Below are 22,554 nucleotides of genomic sequence, written 5' to 3' on the forward strand. Positions count from 1 at the left end.
TTTCGCTTATCGGTGACAGTTCGTTGGTTTCGGTTCTCCTATTCCGCGCGTAAATGTGTCACGTGCTCAATGTTTTTCCGGCTCCCAGGCTCGGTCGAGGATAATAAATGTTTGTGAGATCTATAAGTGCTTCGAGCTACGTTTATCTTGAAACGCCGGCGTTTTATAACGCTTGGAAGAGTAGTCGTTGGGTGGGGCGAGTGAACTTACGCTGTCAAAGCAGTAGATCTCTGTAGCAGCGAGCTGACTGCAACGAGATGAACATCGCCGCTCGCTTTGCTAAATCGCATAGCTGCGCTCGTCTACTGGTGCCGTCAAATTTCGGTAGGTTACTCAAGTGTGAACAAGTGAGATCTGTCAGCCGTCTCCACAAGCATCTTTCGTAAGTGCTGCTGAATGTTGTTCATGCGAGCAATCGCGTGCACAGATAGCGATTTTTGTGTCCCACATGCGCGTGCATGATCGTTTTGTTGGCATATGCTCGCGTGTGTCCTCACGAAGTACCGTTATTAATTCGCAGTAACAACGACGTCGAAGGCTGCTGGGATGTTCTCGATGATCCGCCGAAAGAATTTAACTTTTCTAGGGACATTATCGACTTCTGGGCGCACGAGAAGCAGGTATGTATATACGTCGTGCGTCTTTAATGTACGTCGGGTTCCTGCGCGTTTGTTTCGTTTCCTTATGTATATAATTACCTTGGAAATCATTTGATGATCGAGGTGCGCAGTTTCGCTGAGGCGTGTCATGGGCTCTATGTGGTACGCGCGCTTTAATAATTATATAAACGTGAAGAGGTGTTAGCGGGGATCTAACTGGTTTAACTGGCCCCATTTGAAAGCCAACTGGTTCCACTTGGACACAAACTTGGATGGAGTTGGCTCTAGCAATTCCTAGTCAAAAACTTACCACCCAACTGCAGTTTCAGCATGTGTGGAACTATATTATATGATTAGAATTAATAGATGATGTGAGTAGACAAGTCTGTCTGATATATTTAATTTTTGACTATGTAACATTGTGAATCACAAGCAGTATGTCTATGTTTCACAGTATAGGAGCATGTCACTCGTTCATTAATATGTTTAATTTTTGGTAATTTTGCGCTTAACTTTACGAGTGCATGGAATCCCAAAGTGAAAGCCAATATGTCACATTGCAACATTGTTGACCAGCTGTTTTTTTTTTAATTAACAGAAAAGCACATGTGGCGACACGCCGGGCTTCTGGTTTGCCAAGGAAAGCAGCAACGAGCCGGATATCAAATACACTTTTGCTGATCTCAGCCATCTGTCCCGGAGGTAAGGCAGCCCAAATCGCATTTTCAGTGCAAATCTCAAAAAAACTTAGGTAGGCAAACAGGATGGCTGAAGAGCCACACGGCCAAGCATTTTACACATGAACACTGGTTGTCTTCGTCACTTCGCAGAGTGCCTCACTAAACCATGCCTGCTTCGCTCCGTAACATTATTCAACATAGGCGGAGAGTTTTCACTTTACCAGAGGGGGCAGGGGCCCGACTTGCTCTTCCACATTTCTCTCATATATATATATATATATATATATATATATATATATATATATATATATATATATATATATATAGAGAGAGAGAGAGAGAGAGAGAGAGAAAGAGAGAGAGAGAGAGTCCAACTTCCAAATTAAAGATTTTATGTAACTTTAGTCTCTTAGGTGCCCACACTATCATAATGAAAATCTGTAAGTAGAAGACCCTAGATTTATTTTTCAATTTACACAAAGACATCGATCCACCTCGTAACTCTTGGCTCGGAGCGAAAAAGGTCGCGTAGACGACCTTTTTCGTTGACTCGTTGACTGCATCGCGTAAAATCGATTCACGCAAGCGTGGGGTTAGGCTTTACTTTGTTAAAACATGCACCACACAGGAGGGAGTAGGCTAACACTATCACGGGAAGCTTTAATTATATGCCAGTGAGTTCAATTCAAGATGGCCGAAAGTAATTATGAAATGGTACCAAATACCATTTGCTACCACTACACCTTGTGCGAAGCTGCGGTTATGAATCTGGACGAGTAATGGAGCTTCTCATTGGTGGCCGAACTTTTAGTAAAACCCTTTACTGATAAATCAAAACTGTGTACTATCTTTTCTCGGCACTTTTATAAGCAGGCATGTTGAAGGGTACCAATATGTAGGCAACCAAGAAATTACCCGTTTTTTTTATTGGCGAGTAAGTTTGTGCGAAAGCGTTCACTGACTGACTGTGTCGGGATTGCTTTGTATTCTCAGTATATCATTTTTTTGTTCTCAAAACCATTCACTACGGGGTTCAAGACAATTAGAGCGCAGCTCTTAGGCGTCCGTTCCTGCGTTGAGCGGCATCGCCGTTGGCGTCGGCGGCGTAACCGATAGTGCGAACGAGGACGAAAGAGAGCGAACGTGGAGTCTCGATATCACGAGATACTGGCCTCTAACCTCGCTTTCTTTCTCTGTCGCGCGCGGTGGCCCCTCGGTCGGAGCTCGTGCGCATGCAGGGCTGTCACGTGCACCGCGGCTGGCTTCGCTTGTCGTAACGGGGCTGTGGGCATTTCACTTGGTTCGCGACAGCTGCAATGCACAGAGTATACAGTGTGCGTAGCACTCGAGCGCTGGCAGTTTCTGTGGCAGTATGTAACGAATGTTACATTGCTACAACTGCGGATAGTCAAGACTTCAGACACAGCTGGCGTTGCCCGAACACGAGGCTGCGCTCAGCGAATTAGGCAGTATCTTAATCGCCGGTGAATTTTTTAATTTGTCATAGCTTATAAGTCGTCGCTTCAGTTGTTCATCAGCACAACTTAGTATGCACGTAAAAATCCGGTTGAGGGGCATTTTTCTATTGAATGTTTGACTTGTCACTGACTGGCCCATGTGCCGAACTTTAAATGGCTGAAATGAAAAAGAAGCGTGCATAAACAGCCTCCTGTGAAATAGCTGCCAGAAAGGACGACCCGGGGACCTAAGCCAAGCTCTTAAAAAATACCCTGAGCCAGTGCCAGGGGGGGCTCTGCCCCCCCCCATAAGGCAGTCCGGGGGGGGGGGGGCAAGCCCCCCAGCCCCCCCGTACTCTCCGCCTATGTTATTCAAGGCACCATTCGTTAGCACGAGAACCTGTACATCCCTGCCAACTGGCAAGATCAATTGGTTTGAGTTGACAGGTCACAAATGAGTACTTATAAACAACACTTGTGCAGCTTATCGCAGCAAAGAAATAAGCTGTTTCCATGATGCAGCTTACTTGTCATTCATGTGATATCAGCACAGTAGATAGCTCCAGGCCATGCTTCCGAATATCTTGTGCATTGTGCATGTGACGTAAAATATAGAACAGTCTCTATTTTGGTTGTCTAGCCTTAATTGGCAGCTTCCCCGTCTCTTTATTTGCGCATATTATCTGTCTGCACAAGATCAGACGACGATGTACATACATAATCCTGGTTTTGAAGCAAAATCCAGTAAAGAGCACAAACAGATTACACATTGAAGTAAGAGATAAGAATATGACACACAGAGCCATTCTGCACATTTATTTAGCAATCAGTCACTCCAGGAACAGCAACTACTTGATGTATTCTGCACAGTCTGGTGACTCATCGATGGTGCTGGCATTCGCGCAGTTAATAAGAACAATGTTGTACAAGAGTCAATATGCAGAATTTTTGCTAGACGCAAAGCTGGATGACCTGTCATGGGACAAACTATGGTCACTTTGTAGCGCTCCGGATGCCATGAATAATAACATTGTCTGTTAGTGTTTTTGACATGCCAAAACACACGTTACTGGCTTGTTGGCTTGTTTGATTGAGTAGCTTCAATGTCTCTTGGATGTACGATTGGCCAATGGAAACTTCCGGACTTGTTTGATTCTTCTAGAATTTCGAATACTTTTGTTCGAATTCATTGCAAGTTTGCGGCATTTGCTTTCAATAGTCACATCTGCGAGCCATCTCGTGTGCATACTGTGAATGCAGGGTAGCTGGCTTTCTCATGCACGACCTCGGGCTTGACAAAAACAGCCGGCTTTTGGTGATCCTGCCGAAAACGCCGGAGTTCTGGCTGGTTCTCTTAGGAGCCATCAGATGTGGTGAGCCAGCACTGATATGTAATCACAATAAAAACTTTGGAAGTCTAGACGCAGGCCACTCAATGTAACATACTGAACAGCGTCGAAACGGTGACCTTTCTGGCTTCTCTCGAGCTTTTAGAGCAGGAAGAAGTCTGCAGGGCTCACGTCAGGACTGCATCAGCCCTGATGCGAGCCCGGCAGACAGTTTTCTGTTTGCAGGAAGAAGCCTGCAATTTTGATTTGAAAAGTGGCGCGGTGTTGCGCGCTGTAAAAACGAGTGGTTGTCACAATAAAGTTTCGGTTGTAAGTACAGCGCTCATCCAGTCTGCCACGTTTCCTTTGTCCTCGCCTTTTTGCGCTGTGCCTTCCCAGTTAAATAATATGTTTTGATCGGATCGATAAATTCCTCTTACCATACCTAGTCTCGTTAACTTACGGAAAGACCCTGTAATGCCATGAAGTCAACTATATACAGTGCATACACAACCGTTAGCGTTTGTGTTCCATCTCTGTCCCTCTCCCACCCACACATCTTGTGGAGAAATATCAAAGTTGAACAATTGGTAATAAAATCTTGTACAAATAGACTGTCTGTCTTGTATTTGCTGTTCTGTAGAGTGTCACTGTTTCGGCGATCAGCTGCTGCTACAATTTGCTTTCTCAGGCATAACCCTCACCACCTGCACTACCATGCTCACCGCGAAGGACATCAAGTTCCGGCTCGGCAAGTTCCAGCCCGACTGCATCATAGCCGGATCGAACGAGATGGCTGCAGTCGATGAGGTCCTGCTATGTAGGCTGTTTGTTTACTATACTTCATTACTCATACACCTGTCATACATGATACTCTTCTTACTGCTTTACTTGCAGTTTGCTTGTTTCTCTTGTTGTCATTTCTCATGGAGTGCTCCCATTCTTCTTAGTTTGTATACACCTGCATGTGCACCTAATGTAGGTGTTTGTATGGTTAACCCGGACCAAAAAAGCGGGAGCTGTAAAAGATGAAGCAGGAATGTGAGTTATTCACCTTTGTGTGAATAGCGAAACCGCCCAATGAAATAATGATATAACGCGTCATATGATACCACTTGAAATTTCCCATATTGGACCTGCGCTTTTAGTTTGAATAATATGTGTAAAGTGTTTGAGTAAAATGAGCTGAAAGGTGAAAGGCAAGCTGCTTGCTTTGTTCTCAGTGCTATGTTGCCATGGAACAGGTCCTTTCTTCATGTATTTTTTATTATGCCTCGCGTCGGGCTTCTTTTTACAGGTAGCCTACGTGATCATTTTCACAGCTTGTATGCACAGGCAATTCTTGTTTTGTTCACGTTTACGTAATGGGAGTAGAATGTTTGTGCTTCTTGAAATGTGAATTGAAAGATTCTTGCCTTCGCAGGTGGTAGGCAACTTCGACTGCGTGCAGCACAAGGTTGCCGTCTCTAAAGAAGCAGCGAGGTAGCCATTTTCTCTACAATTTAAGACATGTGTACTGAACTTGCTCGTCTTAACATTTGCACTGTTGTAATACGCTGTCGTTTTTAAGGCTTTCTGTGTAGAGAAAACTGTGATCGCTTGTTTTAACCCTATGTTTTTCTTTTTTTGACAGAAATGACTGGAAGCTGTTTGACTCGTTGCTTCGAAACTGTCGCGAGCATGAGGTATGTTTTAAGTTCCCTCTTTTAAACTGTGCTATGACCCACAGCAGCAACTTAGTGGCTTAACACTGTGCTGCTTAGTTGAACGTCATGGGTTTAATATGCACCTGTATCAAACCACACTCGCTGATTATTTTCTCATTTAGGTGGACGTTAAAGAAGTGGCCGATATCAATCTGGAGTCTCCCTCACTGCAGCCTCTCGTGACAAAGAGTGTGGTCTCAGAGCATAAATCCCCTGAATCTAAATGCCTTTCATTTCTTTAGTGCCTCTTATTCCTTCTCAGCGAATACTTAAACCGTCTCAGTCTTCCTTCCCAACATTAGCTGCAAAGCTAGTGGCTTCAACTGTTCCTCGGATGTAGTGCTACATTTCAAGCCGTTTCATTTAATGTGAAGCATACAAGGGAAAGCAAGCTTGCGTTTAGTTCAGCAACCTACACTTTCTGTGTTGGCTTTAAAAATGCTGTTTTCAGGGTAAAAATTGAGCTCAAAATAATCTAACGAAGTAACAAAGAAAGACCTAAAAATCTGTCATGTAGAGCAATTATCAAGACAAAAGCAAAAACTAGAAGATGATCAAGTAATTTTGAAAGAAAGCTTCATGATGAAGACAGTATACAGATTTTAAGTGAGGAAAAGCCGTTGGATGCATGACACCAGCACTCATTGAAGGCGTGGTGACAGAAAATTTGTGAACCTCGGTTTTTTGCTCTTAATCAGTGGCTACTGACTCGTTAATAGCGGCAACGAAACTCATTTGCCCCAGCCCGAGAAGAATGTTTAACTATGTGCTCATATGTTATGACTGGAGGCAGTTTCGATTTCGAAGAGCACTCGGTGGCCCCGTGATGTAGTTAGCCTACTCATTAACAAATACTATCAGGTGACCGCAAGAGCCAGTGACGTCACTGGCCAGCTTCTGCCATGTTGTCAGCGCTCCTGTTTCGTCTGCTGTGTTGAGCGTTGCGAGTGCTTGTTTCCTTGATGGACGAAAGAGCTGGAAGGAGTGTAAAAATCAGTCAGAAAAACTCAATTCACTTCGCGAATCTCGCCGGTAGCTGCGATTTTGTTCTTGTCGTCATCGTCCAACTAAGCTGACATTTTCCGTGAGGCTTGGAGGAGCCGCAGCATTAGAGTTGCTGAAACATTATCGCTCCGATCATTTATAAAGTAGCAGGTTGAGAAGTGACGAAGGAAGCAGTGAAATCACAACATTGGCGCTCTGTAACAGTGTTTATGCGTAACATGCAAGTGACGTGATGTACACTTTACTGACTCGTATTTATATCGGGAAACGCCGCATTCTCAAGGCATACAAATCCCACGTACACACGTTGGAGGGCCGAAGCAGTTATCTGTCCACTACGCAATACGATCCCAGCAGTAGAGAGCTTTAGTTTGTCTGTAGACTTCTCAACGTTTGCAGATACCTGGTTACCGAAGCTGTTGACAGCTGCAGCAGCCGTGGAGCCCGTAGCGACATCTTGTGGCGTTTTGTCAATTACGATAATTTTTTTTTTCTGTTTTCTCTGTTGCGTTGCTGTTCTTGTTAAAAAAAAAAGCAATGAGAATACTGTGAGTTGCTAATTATCTCTCTGCTGGGTGTGTCCAGATAAGATCGAACACGAGGTCCCGGTCACCATTCCCGATTTTGATGAAATTTACTGTAGGTCTAGGCATTACATCCAGAACAATGGCTTCGAAGTTAGTTTTGGGGAAAAAAATTTTGTTCGCCTGAAAAAAAAATATATAAATTTTGGCCACAAAAAACACTTTACCGCCAATTTCTCGATTTCTGAATTTTGAGCGCGCCTAGGGAAAAAACGGTGCATTTCTTGGTCACAATATTTATGACCCTCAAATAACAAGTGAAATGCAATCTTATGAGTCTATTATTTCTCTTGCTTGTCGAAGCACTTTTGAAGAAAAAAATCACAAACTTGGCAAATCGCGCAAAATACCTGTATTTCATGAATTTATTGCTGCAAACAAGCAAAAGCGAGGATAATAAAAATCGGTACACATAAAGTTTGATACCTTCGCTCTCTTTTAAAATAATTTTTGTGGTGTTATCGTGCTCTGTTTCACTCGATAAATGGGCTGAAACGTAAGTGGTTTACCAAAAACGCCGAACTTTTAAAATAGTTTTCTCAAAAAGACCATTTTTAATTTTTTTTAAATCGCTCTGATTGAAGTCAAGGACGTCATCTATCATTCTGCATAAAAAAACGTTGCATTATTTTGGTTGCTAACAAGTTATAAGGCGTCAAATGTGACCAAGTCAGCCTAGTGGCCGCGTCGTTCCTTATGTGCTGAAACTCGGATATAAATTGTCGAAAACACCTGTACGTGACATAATCACAATTCAGCAGCTCCACACCAACAAATGCGCAGCCAGGTGCCATGATTCAGCAAGCCTTGTCTTGCGATCAGCCGCTTCACAAACCCGCAGCAGCGGCTGCTCGATGCTGCAGGCGCTCACATTACATGAGTGCCGCTTCGATGGCGGACGAGCTCCGCTTTCGGGCCAAACTACGCTCAGAGGACGAACCAGAGAAGGAATGCATCGCTGTGAAAGTTAAAGGCTGTTAAGTGCCAACAAATCTTATAATATGCAACGAAAACTCTGCCGGCAACTTTCGCAGTGAGCGCCTTCAATACAGCACGCATGTATTTTTTACCCCTGCTGTTATGCCCGCAGCCGCAATGTAACGTGATAAACGCTTGGCTTGCGTTGAGTATTATATCTGCAGACGCACAACAATACAGTATTGTAAAATCGGTGCTTTAATGAAGCAAAGGACTTGGACACACTTCTCTTCGCAGCCGGCTGACACAAGTGTTGCACGTGATGGAGAACAACTGCAGTTTGCGTTGTTCGACCGTCGGAAGCACGTATGACAGCTTTCTTTAGATGTCAATGGCTTGCTCTTGTGTCATATATTGCTGATAGAGTGAGCCTAATTATCTTTAGGCCATCAGAAGAGAGGAAGCAACACATGAGCGCACTACTGGAGGCGCTCACTGCACAATTTCCGGCAATGTTTTCATTGTATATTATGGCTTTTGTTGGCACTTAACAGCCTTTAACTTCCACAGCGATGCATTCCTTCTCTGGTTCGTCCTCTGAGCGTAGTTTGGCCCGAAAGCGGAGCTCGTCCGCCATCGAAGCGGCACTCATGTAATGTGAGCGCCTGCAGCATCGAGCAACCGCTGCTGCGGGTTTGTGAAGCGGCTGATCGCAAGACAAAGCTTGCTGAATCATGGCACCTGGCTGCGCATTCGTTGGTGTGTAGCTGCTGAATTGTGATTATGTCACGTACAAGTGTTTTCGACAATTTATATCCGAGTTTCAGCACATAAGGAACGACGCGGCCGCTAGGCTGACTTGGTCACATTTGACGCCTTATAACTTGTTAGCAACCAAAATAATGCAACGTTTTTTTATGCAGAATGATAGATGACGTCCTTGACTTCAATCAGAGCGATTTAAAAAAAATAAAAATGGTCTTTTTGAGAAAACTATTTTAAAAGTTCGGCGCTTTTGGTAAACCACTTACGTTTCAGCCCATTTATCGAGTGAAACAGAGCGCGATAAAACCACAAAAATTATTTTAAAAGAGAGCGAAGGTATCAAACATTATGTGTACCGATTTTTATTATCCTCGCTTTTGCTTGTTTGCAGCAATAAATTCATGAAATACAGGTATTTTGCGCGATTTGCCAAGTTTGTGATTTTTTTCTTCAAAAGTGCTTCGACAAGCAAGAGAAATAATAGACTCATAAGATTGCATTTCACTTGTTATTTGAGGGTCATAAATGTTGTGACCAAGAAATGCACCGTTTTTTCCCTAGGCGCGCTCAAAATTCAGAAATCGCGAAATTGGCGGTAAAGTGTTTTTTGTGGCCAAAATTTATATATTTTTTTTTCAGGCGAACAAAATTTTTTTCCCCAAAACTAACTTCGAAACCATTGTTCTGGATGTAATGCGTAGGCCTACAGTAAATTTCATCAAAATCGGGAATGGTGACCAGGACCTCGTGTTCGATCTTATCCGGACACACCCTGCTAATGCTTTACACAGAGTCAGTAAGCGGGTAAGTCGCTGCGATGTTATTTTGTAGGTCCCTGGTTAGGCTATGCATCATCAGGTGTCGCTACCAGCGTTGTCCGTCTCGTGCACGCCTCCGGTAACCCGGCCAGAACTCGTAACGCACGTTGTTTACAAAACGGCCCCGCTAGAAGACAGCATCGCCTTTTGCTTCTATTTCCGATTCGACACTTTCACGAACTTCAAAACTCAATTAAATACTTTTGAGGCTGTATTTGTGGTTGATATTGTACATATGGCACCTATATACACCCATTAGTGTGATTCAACAGTCAAATTGTGTCCGAATTTTTGTGCCACCACTCCTTTAAAGGGATACTGGCACTAATTTTCGAAGCTGAGCTTACTCTGTCATGCATATCTCCTGAATACAGAGACGGCTCTGGGCAAGTGTGAAGCTCAGCAAATGCTGATGTTTCATTTTGATATTAAGGTCATTCTTCGCATGGTGCACATAGTGACACCAGCACTAGCGTCTGGTTGCGGTGACGTCAGATACCAAAACATACAAAATGGTCACTTGTGCATCACTAACAGAGTCACAGAGTGGAGCGGCCGTGGAAACGTCACAATACCTAGTGCGAGCATGTGACGAGAAGTTCATACGGTGTTGTGAAGTCAGGGTACAGTGGGAACCGAAACTAGCTTTTAAAAAAACATGCTGCAATTGATTCTTCAGGGTGCACTCACATTTACCGGTACACTTTCTGGGCTCTTGAGGGCTTTGCCTTTCATTTGATGCAAAGAAAATTGACAACTAAAAATTTTCATGTTAGTATAGCCCTTTAATGGTCGTTAACTGTTTAAAGGGGCCCTGCAACACTTTTCCAAGTAGCCATAGAATGGCTTCACTAAAGGAACTTATTGCCTCACAAATCGAACGCCGCAAAAATTTTTAGAATCCGTCCGGTACGAGCGGAGTTACAAAGATTTGTCACACCCTTTAATTGCTTTCTCTCTTCTCTCGCCCTGACAAAAGCGCTGGAAGCTAAGCAAGGGGGGGATGGCATGGGGGAAGAAGGTACGTCGCGCCTTCTGACCTTGAGCACTTCTTTTTTTTTTTTTTCTTCAAACGCGTGTGGCACATTTCAGTGTGATCGCGCGCATGCGGGCGAGTGGCGGTCTCTTGCAGCGGCCGCAGTAACTACCGAGCGCACCATGCTCAAATCAGTCAATGGCGTGGAACCTGCCTGTGACGCTGTAGGCATCATTTTTTGTCGAGAGAAGAGGAAGTGCTTTTTAGCTGACTTTGCGAATTTATTGTAAATCCCAGGCCGCGGGCTGTGCTGTAATGTTTGGCTGGTGTGTTCTTGGGAGCCTCGACTAACGAACGGCAGCATTTTCTGACCATGCTGAAAAAGTGTTGCAGGGCCCCTTTAATGGCTATAGTGTTGCCACTGCACGACGTGAGTGGCACTCGCAGCAGTTCTAATTAGGTAAATTCGTCACAATTTTTTGCCCCTCTGATCATCGCATCGGCATCCTACTTTCTCCTAATATATTTGCTTCTGCTGAATGCTCAGACTTTTTTTTGGAACCACTTCAGTTCCACGCTTCCTTCTGCTGCAGTCGACGATGTTGTTGGTGTGGTTGTCATTTAACGCCTTCCCGTATCACTGGCAGGGCGACGCGACATACACGGAGGACCCGGCCATAGTCTTCTTCACGAGCGGCACAACCGGTCCCCCCAAGATGGTGGAGCACAATCAGGGCTACTTTCTCGCCCACTTGTCCACGGCATGGTGCGTGATTTCAACATGGCCAGCAGTGCCACTGTAGACTATTGCGCAACGAATCGACGGGACACAAGAAATATACACACACAGCAGACTGTTGTGTGTGCATCTTTCTTGTGTCCCATCGATTCGTTGCGCTATACAGTCTACAGTAATGGCTATACCAACACACCCAGTTTTCAATCTTAGCCAGTATGGTGTAGCAGTTCATGGTGTAGCCACTTGCGTGAACCATGCGTAGACATTACAGTAGAACCTCACTGATATATGATTAAACGTTTTCCGAGATATCGCATTTTCCCTTCATTTCTTATGTTCAAAAACATATGAACAAGGTTCTACCGTATGTATGGAAATTGCTGTTGATAGCCATTTATAGCTACCATGTCTTTGCGAGCGAAATGTGATGCACGCCTAGATGGCATCCAAACCCCGTACCCACCAGCTTCATGCAACTTGTCAAAAGCGCTGTGTCTTGCCACTAGTTTGGGAATGCTCAACAACTGTGTGGCTGAGAGAATCGAGAAGGGTTATCTCATTGTCTGCCGCTTATTTGTGTGCAATTATTCCGTCGAACTGGTGACGTGGCATTGCATCGTTGTAAACGCTCATCTTCACTGCGAGGTCATCTTCACTGTGAAAGCGTTATATGAATTGGCACCAAGCCTGCCATGACGTATTGGATATGTCTCTGAACGCAGCCACGTGCACAGTCCCGAGCAGCACGATGTGGTGTGGTGCATCGCGGACCCCGGCTGGGCGAAGGTGGCGTGGGGCACATTCCCCACCTGGCTCATGGGTGCCTGTTTCTTCCAGGCCCAGATGCCAAAGTTCCTGTCCAGTGCGACACTTGCTGCAAGTCGATTACTCCTCCTCTTTGCATTTGCCCAAAAGAACGTGAATAATAAGAGGCAAAAGTTTACTCTTTCCTGTGACTGGGAAAATGTGACATCACCCGTGTGCTCGCTCATAGTATTTATGTAGCTGAGTGTATTCTTACGACACCTGGTGGCCAAAAAGTAAACATCGAGTAGCATCCCACTTGCCATGGCAACTGAACACACTTTCATAACACAATCCTATTTTGTCCACTCTCCAAGACTGTGAAGCCGTATGCTGGCATAGTCGGTTACAACCTAAAGAACAATGTCAGCTCCACCCACAGCAATTGCTATCTCTCCCTCAGAGAATTTGCATAAATGCTCCATTCAATAGCCCTTGCACATTTTCATGACGTCAGGAACTTTTGATCATTTCAGGTAGTTCACTTTACCATACAGACACACGTTTGTGTCACTGCTTTTAGGTAGGAAACTTGAACATCTGGGTAAATTTCCTCAGAGTTTCTGACATCGTTTGGAAGTCCTATGAGTTTTGAATTAATGACTTGCTAAAGGTCAGGTCCATTGTTTGTATCCACGACAATTGTGGAAGCTCTTTAGTCAGCTGCGGCAGTGGAGCGGTTAAACATGTCTTGCAGGTTCTGCGGGACTACCCCATCACCAAGATGTGCGCCCCTCCCACCGTGTACCGTGCCTTGCTTCAGCAGGACCCCTCTCTGTTCCAGTTTAAAAGCCTTGTCGACTGCATATCCGCCGGAGAGCCTATGGTATGTCATATGAGACACATTCACAGCTGTGTTGTGTGCGTGTGCTGTCTCATATCGTCTAATTTCCCAAGCCCGCTATGATGGCTCGATGGCTAGCTATGGCAGATTGCTGCGAAATGTGACGTGATAAGTTCAAGTCCCGGCCAGAACTGCTGCATTTAACTGAGGGGAAGCAAAAAAACACAACAACAAAAGACAATGCCTCTATCCTCAATTTTTAAGCCCAGGTAGGTACTATCGCGATGAAAAGAAATGCAAACAGCGGAAGGCGTGGCTTTCGGCATAGTCCAATTCCGACATGCCTTGACTGTCGCTAGGCAAATCTCTGCTTTCAGCAGGCGTCACCACTGTGCTAGAGTCTTGCTCTGGTTGGCGCTATCGCAGCACGTGTGCTCATCATCTGCCATACATGTCTGGCACTTGGAACACACGCGCTGCGATAGTGCCAGCCAGAGCTAGGCTTTAGTGCTACAGTGACGCTGTCTTAAAGTACTGATTCGCGTAGCGACAGTCAAGGCATTTCAAAGTTGGACTGTGCCGAAAGCCACGCTTTACACTGTTAGCATTTGTTTTCATTGTGATAGTACCTATAGGGAAGACCCGCTCAAGTTTGCCCGCCGACGCCAGCGCTTGCCATTCCCCTGCCGGAAAAAGCGTACACTAGTAGCGTGCTACGACCCTTCCGCTCCCTTTGGCTCCCACGCATTTGCGAAGCGCGCGCTGCACGTGAAATGCCCCTCGTTCCGTGATTTCACCCCGGTAGAAAGGGGGGAACTACTGCTGCGTCGTCAATTGTCACAATGGTCATGCAAACGGGAAGGGGTCGGCTCCAGCAGTGGAATTCTACCGATTCCCAAACAGATGGAACGAAAAAAGCAGACGACAGGCATGGATGCGAAGCCCACGCTTGAGTCAAGGGCACGACCACGACAACTACGAAAAAAGAAAAAAAAAAGCATTAGCCGTTGTTGCACATCCATTGGTTTTTTTTTGGCAGTTACAGTGAACTAGTTGTTATTGAGTGTGCAGGTACAGCCCGTGCAACACGGTGCACTTTCGATAGTGAGCAAGATAAAATTCCTTCTAAAAAGACAGGGCGTGCAAACACGGACACAAGAAAGAAGTCAGGACACCACAAACGCCGTTTGTGGTGTGCTGACTTCTTTCTTGTGTCCGTGTTTGCACGCCCTGTCTTTTTAGAATGAATACTTACCAACTAGCTCAGCTCTCTGTAATTATAAAATGCCTTGACAGCAATTGGCTCTTCCCCCGCATATTGCACACAAAAATGTTTTTCTGAAAGCTGGGCGCTCGTCATTTCCCTATTAATAATGCTATGTCACGTTGATAGTACGCACGCTGTTCGTGAACTCGGAGTACCGGCTATGAGAACGGCGATAATGCAAGGAAGGACACGCGAGATAGATGTCAATTTTTGTTGCGGGAAAGAAAGAAGCCTGAAATAGACCATTTATTTTTGTAGTGTTGCGTACCGCACGATAACTCGAATGGTTGCTAGTAAATTAAGGTATCCCAAATAATAGCAGTCACAGCGCCAGGGCCGCTTAACCTAAAGCACGAGAAGCGGCCTTACCCATGCATCGAGTAACAAACATAGAGAGTGCGTAGTACACACAGCAAACCAAATAAAACAGGTATATAATTATGAACGTACAGAACATTGTGCAAACTTCACGTCGTAAACAGCGTCGTCCTTCACTTGCGAAATGCACTTCACTCTGACGAGGACGGCGTCGTCTGCTATCACTTGCTCCGCATCTGCTACATGGCTGAGCAGACGCTGACCTTTCACCAAATTGCTGCCACGCGGACAGAAGCGTGCACATCCTAACCGCGCGCGACGTGAAATTCTCAGTAACACGTGCAGAACGCGTGCAGCGTGCGAGCAAAGCAACGCGTTTTCAAGGCAGCTTGAAGGGGACAGCGCAGGGTCAACACTTGAGTAACCAGTTTTCTCCCCACATTGACTGACAGCGCCAGGCACCGCAGCGCCTCCCACGGCGTGGGTCTCCCCTATCAACACCTTAAGAGATCTTGACTACGTCAGCTACATCATCGTTAGTATTTAAAAAAAAATCACTTCTTGGCTTATGAAAAAAAGATCTCTCCACAACATAGACGGCACTGGGCATTCTAATCACAGCCACGTGTATCAAGTTAGGCTTACTATAATATTTTCAGAACATATTTGTGTGTTTTAATAACATCATTGTCATAGTATTATGCAGTACTATATAAATATTAAGTTTTACATATTGTCACAAGTACCTCTCAACTTATATCTATGAAGTGATCCGTTCATGCAAATGCAGTACTACATGCCAATGCAAATGGCACCCAACGTCATCATGAATGTATAACTGCTTTTCTGTAGAACCCAGAGGTGATGATGAAGTGGCAGAATCTCACAGGAGTGGAGATCAGGGAAGTGTATGGCCAGACTGAAACGGTACGTTATCTTGTGTCCTTCACCTTTTAGTACCTTATACAGCAGAATCTCGGTGATACGAATCTCAAGGGGCAGCAGAAATATTCGTATCACCCGAAATATCATATCGCCAAAAAACTAGCATAACGCGTTCTGGAACCACGTCCAAAAATCTAGCAAAACGCATTCTGAAACCACGATATACGCACAAAACATTTATTTCCGTAGAAAGAACTCGTGTATGTCTTTCTGGGATGCACGTGAATAGAGCAATAAGGGATGGCGCAGCCAGCTGCCGCAAACGCACGCGTCAGAGCTTCGCTTGAGGCCAACTGAAAACTAAGTGCCGAAATCGTAAGCAAACCATAGTCGTAAGCAAACGACAGAAACGCCGAAACGCTTTGTGCCTTTTTACAATTTATTTCTTTTTTTCTACCACTGCGTTAGCCATGTACCTTCGGAGCTACGTATTGTCGCTATTGCTGATCGCATTGATAGCGACTGTGGTTTCGTGTGCAGCGGTTGCGGCAAATGGTAGTTACGTTTTCGATCTGTGTACGCTGGCCACGCACGTGCCTTCAAAACTATGTCATTGCCATCTATGATCGCATATACCGCGGTTTTGTTTGCAGCAGTTCTGGCAAGCAGCATCGCTTTGACTCAACGATCATTGGATGTGCGTGCACTTTCATAGTTTCGTTGTCGCCATACATGATTGTGTTGATAGCGAGTGCGGCTTCGTCTGCAGCGGTTGTGGCAGACGAGAAGCACAATTTTGGCTGTATGCGCTGGCCGCGTGCGTACTTCTGAAGGTTCCGGAGCACGCTGCTGTGGGCCGTCGCTTGACAGTTCCTGTACCCAAGTTCGTATTGCCCGTCGTAACGTGGAAATGCTTGGAAGATCTGAACTTTGGCTCATTGGACACAATGGAATTTGGCTGGGGAATTTTACGAATTTGCACCAGACTGAAATTCGTATCAGCCAAGTTCATATCACTGAGATTCTACTGTATATATCATTAGAAGTCCATTAGACATTGATTAGATGTCCATTAGACATTTATTAGACATGTTTTAAGTAACATGATGTTGTCTTTACATTTCATATAATAAAGAAGTACTAACAAAATAGCTGAACCGCAACACATACTGCATGTGTTAGGCTGTGCAATTAGCCATAAAGACACTTTGGATGAACCAGCTTAACTTCATAATTGAGATAAATCACTGATTACTTTTTCATTAATGAGGTTTATGGTCTGTATTTGTCTCTTGAGTGAATGCTTCCTTCCAAACATCAATACGCTTTGTTATGAAGCAAGATGATAGCGCAAATGCACTGTAATGACGCTCATTTTGATTGATGCGCAAATGTATGTACATTTCTAAGTGGCCAGTTTAGTAATCGGCAAGAGCTCAAAAACCACATCGTAAGTTGGCATTGGTGTCAAATTTTCTTATTTACCTCTGTCGTGCTTCTGTAAGATTGGCATCATACCTGTCAAACGAACCTCACTCATTGCGAATTTTGATGCTTGATATTTTAAAGCTAATTAGTAGTATCCGAAGGAGTTATGCGTGATTGGCTATCAGTGCTATACTGATATGTGGAGTCATGTGTCATGCAGTACGTTTTCCCAAGTACCACGCTGTTATACTGTTTCGGTTCTAACACCTAGCTTTTAAAGTGGGTTTAATGGTTTCCCGGCCTTGACCGAGTTTTCTAATGTACAGTTTCAAATTCCAGGTAGCGTTGTGCGCTTCACCAAAGCACCATCCAATCAAACCTGGCTCTATGGGCATTCCACCGAGGAACGTATTGCTACAGGCCAGTACCTTCATTATCCTGGAAGTTTTTCAAGGAGCTTGGGAATCGCCCTCTGCGTTTCTGTTTCACTTACACTAGTGTTGCACGAGAACCACAAGCTATCCATTACTCAAATTTTGTTATGCACAGTTCTTAAGTAAGTTGAATGTATTTCACGGTGAAGCAGTATCTGTAAACATGGATACAAAGAAAGGAGTATCTGATGTCGTTTACACGCTTTGTTTACCAATCTGCCAAGTTTGTGCATTCTTCTCGGGCACGGGCACCTTTGTTTAGTTTCCGGTGAGTCAAGTGTTCTTCCTGCGAGTCTACCTTGTGACAAGATAAACATATTACTGAGACTAGTGTAATAGTCTGTTGGCTATCTCCGACAGTTTCTCCTCCCAAGTTGGAAAAAAGAAATCACTCTCCAAGCACTCCGTACAGATGGTCAACCAGCAAAGCTGAGGCGTGCGGCCCCAGTGTTAATGACAAGCTGGGATCTATCAAAGGGTCTTCTGTTGTAGCTTTTGATTTCTCTATTACCCCATTTAAAGGGGTCATGAACCACTTTTCCAAGTAATGATCTAATGGCCTCAGTATCGGAGTGTACTGCCTCCCGAATCGATTGCCGCAAAAATTTCTCGAATCCGTCAAGAATCAGCGGAGTTACGGGGGTTTGGCGCACGCTCCCAGCGCTTTCTCTCTTTTCTCGTGCCGACGAGCGCACTGGAAGCTAGACAGGGAGGGATGGCATGGGGGAAAGAAGTTACGCCAGCGCGCGTCATGAAACGCGATCGCTCTCCCGCTGTGATTCGCTTGCGCGAGTGCGGCTACCGTGTACTGAGTAGTGCGGCGCCGGCAAGTGGCGGCACCCCGCGGCAAGAAGCGCATCTGATCCGAACGCCGCTCTCGATTTACGTCGGCTATCGGCCAATGAGCACGCTATGTCTCTTGCGACGTACAGTGGACAGACGCCCCGCCCACCGACGAGAGTGAGAACCGGCCTCTGTTTGAAACGAGGGTGCCTGGGGAAACGGCAACTTCGCGCTCCGCTTGTGGCCATTACGCGGCGCGCACGACTGTAATATTTGGCAGAGCAGTTCATAGCCGTGTCAGCTTTCCGCAGGATGTGTTTTTTCAACAAGCCCAAGGGGTGCTTCATGACCCCTTTAAGGTACGCGTGCTTCAAACATTGCACTTGGTGACGTTATCTTAAAGGATATTAAGAATTCCTAAAGGATTTTATGGGTAGTAGTGATTCGTGCAGCGGGGGGTATCATTCCTAGCTAGATATGGTGGCAATACCTGAGGAGAAACTACTGCAAGCGCGGGGACTCTCGCTTCGAGGTAGCGTATGCTACCATTGCTGCGCGCTCACGGACCACTACATTTTTCCACCTCCTGGCATATATATGCTGCCTGGGCAAGTGGGAATTGGTTATGCATGTTCGAAACAGGTGGCGCAAAAACAAGGGACAAAGGAAAGACTACACACCACAGAGCGCCTTCTCACAACTGTTGTGAGAAGGCGCTCTGTGGTGTGTAGTCTTTCCTTTGTCCCTTGTTTTTGCGCCACCCGTTTCGAACATGCATATGCTGCTTCGCTGTAAAAACTGGCTCAAAGCAAAATTTCTGTGCCAGCAAGCAAGAATATTTCGGCAAACATGATATTGAAAATGCAGCATGTTTGTTAGCTGTTGTTACCTTCATTGCACATAGGCAAATACTTTTGGGAAAAGGTTGAGGCTGATGCCACTAGTTGGGTAGTACCTAATGTTTTTTAACACTGTTACATGCAATGTAAATGCACATATTACATGTAACACGTGCATTTTCATGACGTTAAATGTCATAACGATGATAACGACAATGAGCAAAGTGGCATACATTGCATATATCGCGAGGAAATTTCTTCAGCGATGTCGTTGATAAAGACAAGACTGAAGTTTTAGACGACACACCGTATTTCAGATTCACGACGAGAAAGGGAGAGAGGTGGCTGTTGGTGAGACCGGCCTCATCGCCGTGGACATCAGCAGGAAACGGCCGTTTGGACTTTTCGGTGGCTACAGGGTGAGCTCTTTGTGCGCACGTGGTGTTGACAGTGTGGTTCTTGCAGCATTTGCTGGGCATGACTGAACTTGCTGAGGTTAAAATGTGCTGGAACCATGCAAATGCATTTATGACTGCAACCAAAAAATCTGTACAAAGCCAGGTAATTACAATGTCGGCCGTAATCTATGGCAAACATTTGATGGTGCAATGCACTGGCTGAAAGATACACCAGCACATCCAAAGCTTGATATGCATAACAAACATGAATGCAGTGAAGTAAAAATACGTTTTTACGTTTTCTCACGGAAATCAGCAAGTAAAAAATATGCCGCTACGAGGCTACTTAAGTCTGAAAGGAAGACCCATCGCCATAGTCAAGACTTTGCAGAAAATGGTGCCGTTCTGTGTGTGGGCTGTCTGCCATATTATTGATGCTGAGAGACTCTCTATCTCGGTGTCAGTTCATCTTGTAAATCGTCATGCTTCGTGTTTCTTTACGTAGCGATACAAATGAAATTACTATCAGATGTACTCAAGGTGTTGTGCTGGATAAGACTTCGTTAGGTCAGATTGAAGTCCCATTCCCGATGAGATGTAAAGTCACCTACTAAAATTACCAGGCAGAAATATGGCGCTAGTGTATGTGCACTATACTGGTGCAGCACTTTATCATGGAGGGAGATCGGTGGGTAGTAACGCATCAATTCCTCTAATCTTCGTTCTTCTATAGCTTCGCCTTGAAATATGCTGAACAGTGCCTTGAAATATGCCGCATGTTGGGAGTTTCATGAGTGATGTGGCTAAAGAACTCTGGGTGCAGTTACATCCAACGCTCTTAGATTTCAGTTTGAATGCTACCACCAAGACCACCCACTCACAATGTGGAACGCCGGGTAAACAATACGCCACTGCGCAGAAAGAACGCTCCACATGCCTAACGTTAATGCAGCGCTTCTGGGACGCTGGTTCCCACGCACTGTGGGAGCGATGTTATGCAAAGCAGGTGGCGCACATTACACGCAAGGCAAGATGTTCTTGTCATCACATGCCATTCATGTTCCTCATACACTCATGTCGTGCTATGCAAATTGGGGTATATACGAAGCTAACCAAACGGCCATGAAAAAACAGACGCAAACAGCTAGATCATGATATACAAGGTATGGGTGTCATGATTTTCATGTTACGAACTGATGTTTATGTTCGTCATACGCTCATGTCATGCTGTGCAAATTTTGGTTATATTAAAGCCACAACAGTACAAAGAAGACGGTGATGAGCCGGCTCATCGGCCTAACAACGTGTAGAACGCCACCAAGCGGCAGGGAACGCAGAGGAGACACTCCACCGGATGTAGCTTTCAAACTGTAACGAAATCTAAGAGCGTTGGTTATGTCCACCAGATTTCCTGCCAAAGATCTCTGTTGCATTTCAGTGAAGCGAGACATCTTGCTGTGTATTTCGGGACACAGTACTTTTCAGGATGTTTGATTTCAGGTGTCCTTTTCTGGTTGAACCTTCTAGGATGATCCGGAGAGGACGGCCAACGTGTTTCGAAACGGTTTCTATTACACGGGCGACCGTGCTTCCATGGACGTCGACGGGTACTTCTGGTTCTACTCCCGTGCAGACGACGTCATCATCTCGGCAGGGTAGGTCATTCAGGGGCGTCCAATTTTGAATGCAGAACCCAGCAGTGGTTATTGTGAGCCCCAAAAGGAGGTTCGAGATAGATGCAGGTCGACACTGTTGCGTGATTCAGTTGTTAGGAAGAGTGCTGTGGTGTAAGCTTATGACAAGAGCTCGCAAGGCGAAGCAGGTTGCGGTTCTCAGAGGCCAAGCGCACGACTGACTGTAGCTGCCCGATGAAACACGAGATGGTGCAAGTGTCGCGGTGAAGGAAGTCAACACTAGAGTGCTCATGTGTGGAGCATTGATGGATGGAGACGCAGAGTGGTGAGACAACAAAGGAATGTTCAATCGTGGCACAGTAGAAGCTGTAGTACAGCAGAAACAACTTGCAAACCTACCAGACTGTTGGATGAAGCATGTGTAATCCACAACGTAGGAGCTTTAATGTACACTTGCTGAATTGATTTTACAGAACATCCATTTCATGTATTTCCACTGTATAATGGAGAATTTCATGTCTCAAAATGCCTGAATGATCAATTATCGAATGGATGCCTCGTCACTCTTAACATTGAGAGGCTGCTCATGTGCGACTTAATTTATTCTGAAGATTCGCTGCTCATGCCAGTGTAGTTTGCAGATTATGATTATAGGAAGTATTGTAGCTGATTGAGGGTAGGTGACTGAGGATTAAGCTGAACACTTGCAGATTCCTTTGACTACTGCTTGTTTTGGCTTAATTCTAGGGGTGTGCGAATATTCGAAATTTCGAATATTTTTCGAATAGTGTTTGCTATTCGATTCGATTCGCACTGAAATTTTACTATTCGAACTATTCGAACTTCCCAAAGACAAATGCAGTCAACGTCCGGTTAAAAGTGACCCCTTCAGATTTTCAATATGCTTCACCTCATTACACTCTCGTATTGCGGCAAAGCTGCCTTTCAAGCTCCGTTACGGTCGAACTTAGGCAAGAGACAGTCAACGTCCGATTGGAAGTGGCCCCTAGATTTTTAATATGCTTCACCTCATCACACCCCCGTATTGCGGCAAAGCTGCCTTTCAAGCTCCGCTACGGTCGCAAATGTATTAACTCAAGAAAACGCTGGTTCCAATATGGAGATGAAAGATGTGGCAGAGTTAGGGGCTCAATTAATGCTGTTTTGAACCTGAAATTTGGGCAGGAAGTCCGAAAAATCGGACGCCGAAGCTTTCTAGCATCCAAAATTTCAGATGTTCTTATATATCGACGTCTGCGAGGCAGATTTGGAACTCCGGACTTGAAGGGAGCACACCCTTGTCTGCCACATCAGTTGGCCTTCCACAGCAGTTGAAAGAGGAAGAGAGGCTGAGGAAATGGCATCCCTGCCTATCACGTATAAAGTGTTGTAGGCAACACTTTGG

The 22,554-nt window shown here is 45.1% G+C and overlaps 1 protein-coding gene across 1 annotated transcript in view; it reads left to right on the forward strand.

Moving 5' to 3' along the window:
* Positions 1-74: 74 nt before the first annotated feature.
* Positions 75-22,554, forward strand: part of LOC119399933 (acyl-coenzyme A synthetase ACSM3, mitochondrial) — a 28,756-nt gene continuing 6,276 nt past the window's right edge. The window contains exons 1-14 of the mRNA XM_037666828.2: positions 75-382; positions 521-620; positions 1,198-1,301; positions 3,997-4,109; positions 4,756-4,874; positions 5,488-5,546; positions 5,698-5,749; positions 11,484-11,602; positions 12,298-12,451; positions 13,077-13,205; positions 15,601-15,675; positions 17,401-17,481; positions 19,435-19,536; positions 21,043-21,170. Of these exons, the coding sequence (XP_037522756.1) occupies positions 258-382; positions 521-620; positions 1,198-1,301; positions 3,997-4,109; positions 4,756-4,874; positions 5,488-5,546; positions 5,698-5,749; positions 11,484-11,602; positions 12,298-12,451; positions 13,077-13,205; positions 15,601-15,675; positions 17,401-17,481; positions 19,435-19,536; positions 21,043-21,170 (1,460 nt within the window). The 5' untranslated portion in view covers positions 75-257. The remainder of the gene's footprint in view (positions 383-520; positions 621-1,197; positions 1,302-3,996; positions 4,110-4,755; positions 4,875-5,487; positions 5,547-5,697; positions 5,750-11,483; positions 11,603-12,297; positions 12,452-13,076; positions 13,206-15,600; positions 15,676-17,400; positions 17,482-19,434; positions 19,537-21,042; positions 21,171-22,554) is intronic.

This window comes from Rhipicephalus sanguineus, chromosome 7 (assembly GCF_013339695.2).
Source record: "Rhipicephalus sanguineus isolate Rsan-2018 chromosome 7, BIME_Rsan_1.4, whole genome shotgun sequence".
In the NCBI taxonomy this organism is placed as follows: domain Eukaryota; kingdom Metazoa; phylum Arthropoda; class Arachnida; order Ixodida; family Ixodidae; genus Rhipicephalus; species Rhipicephalus sanguineus.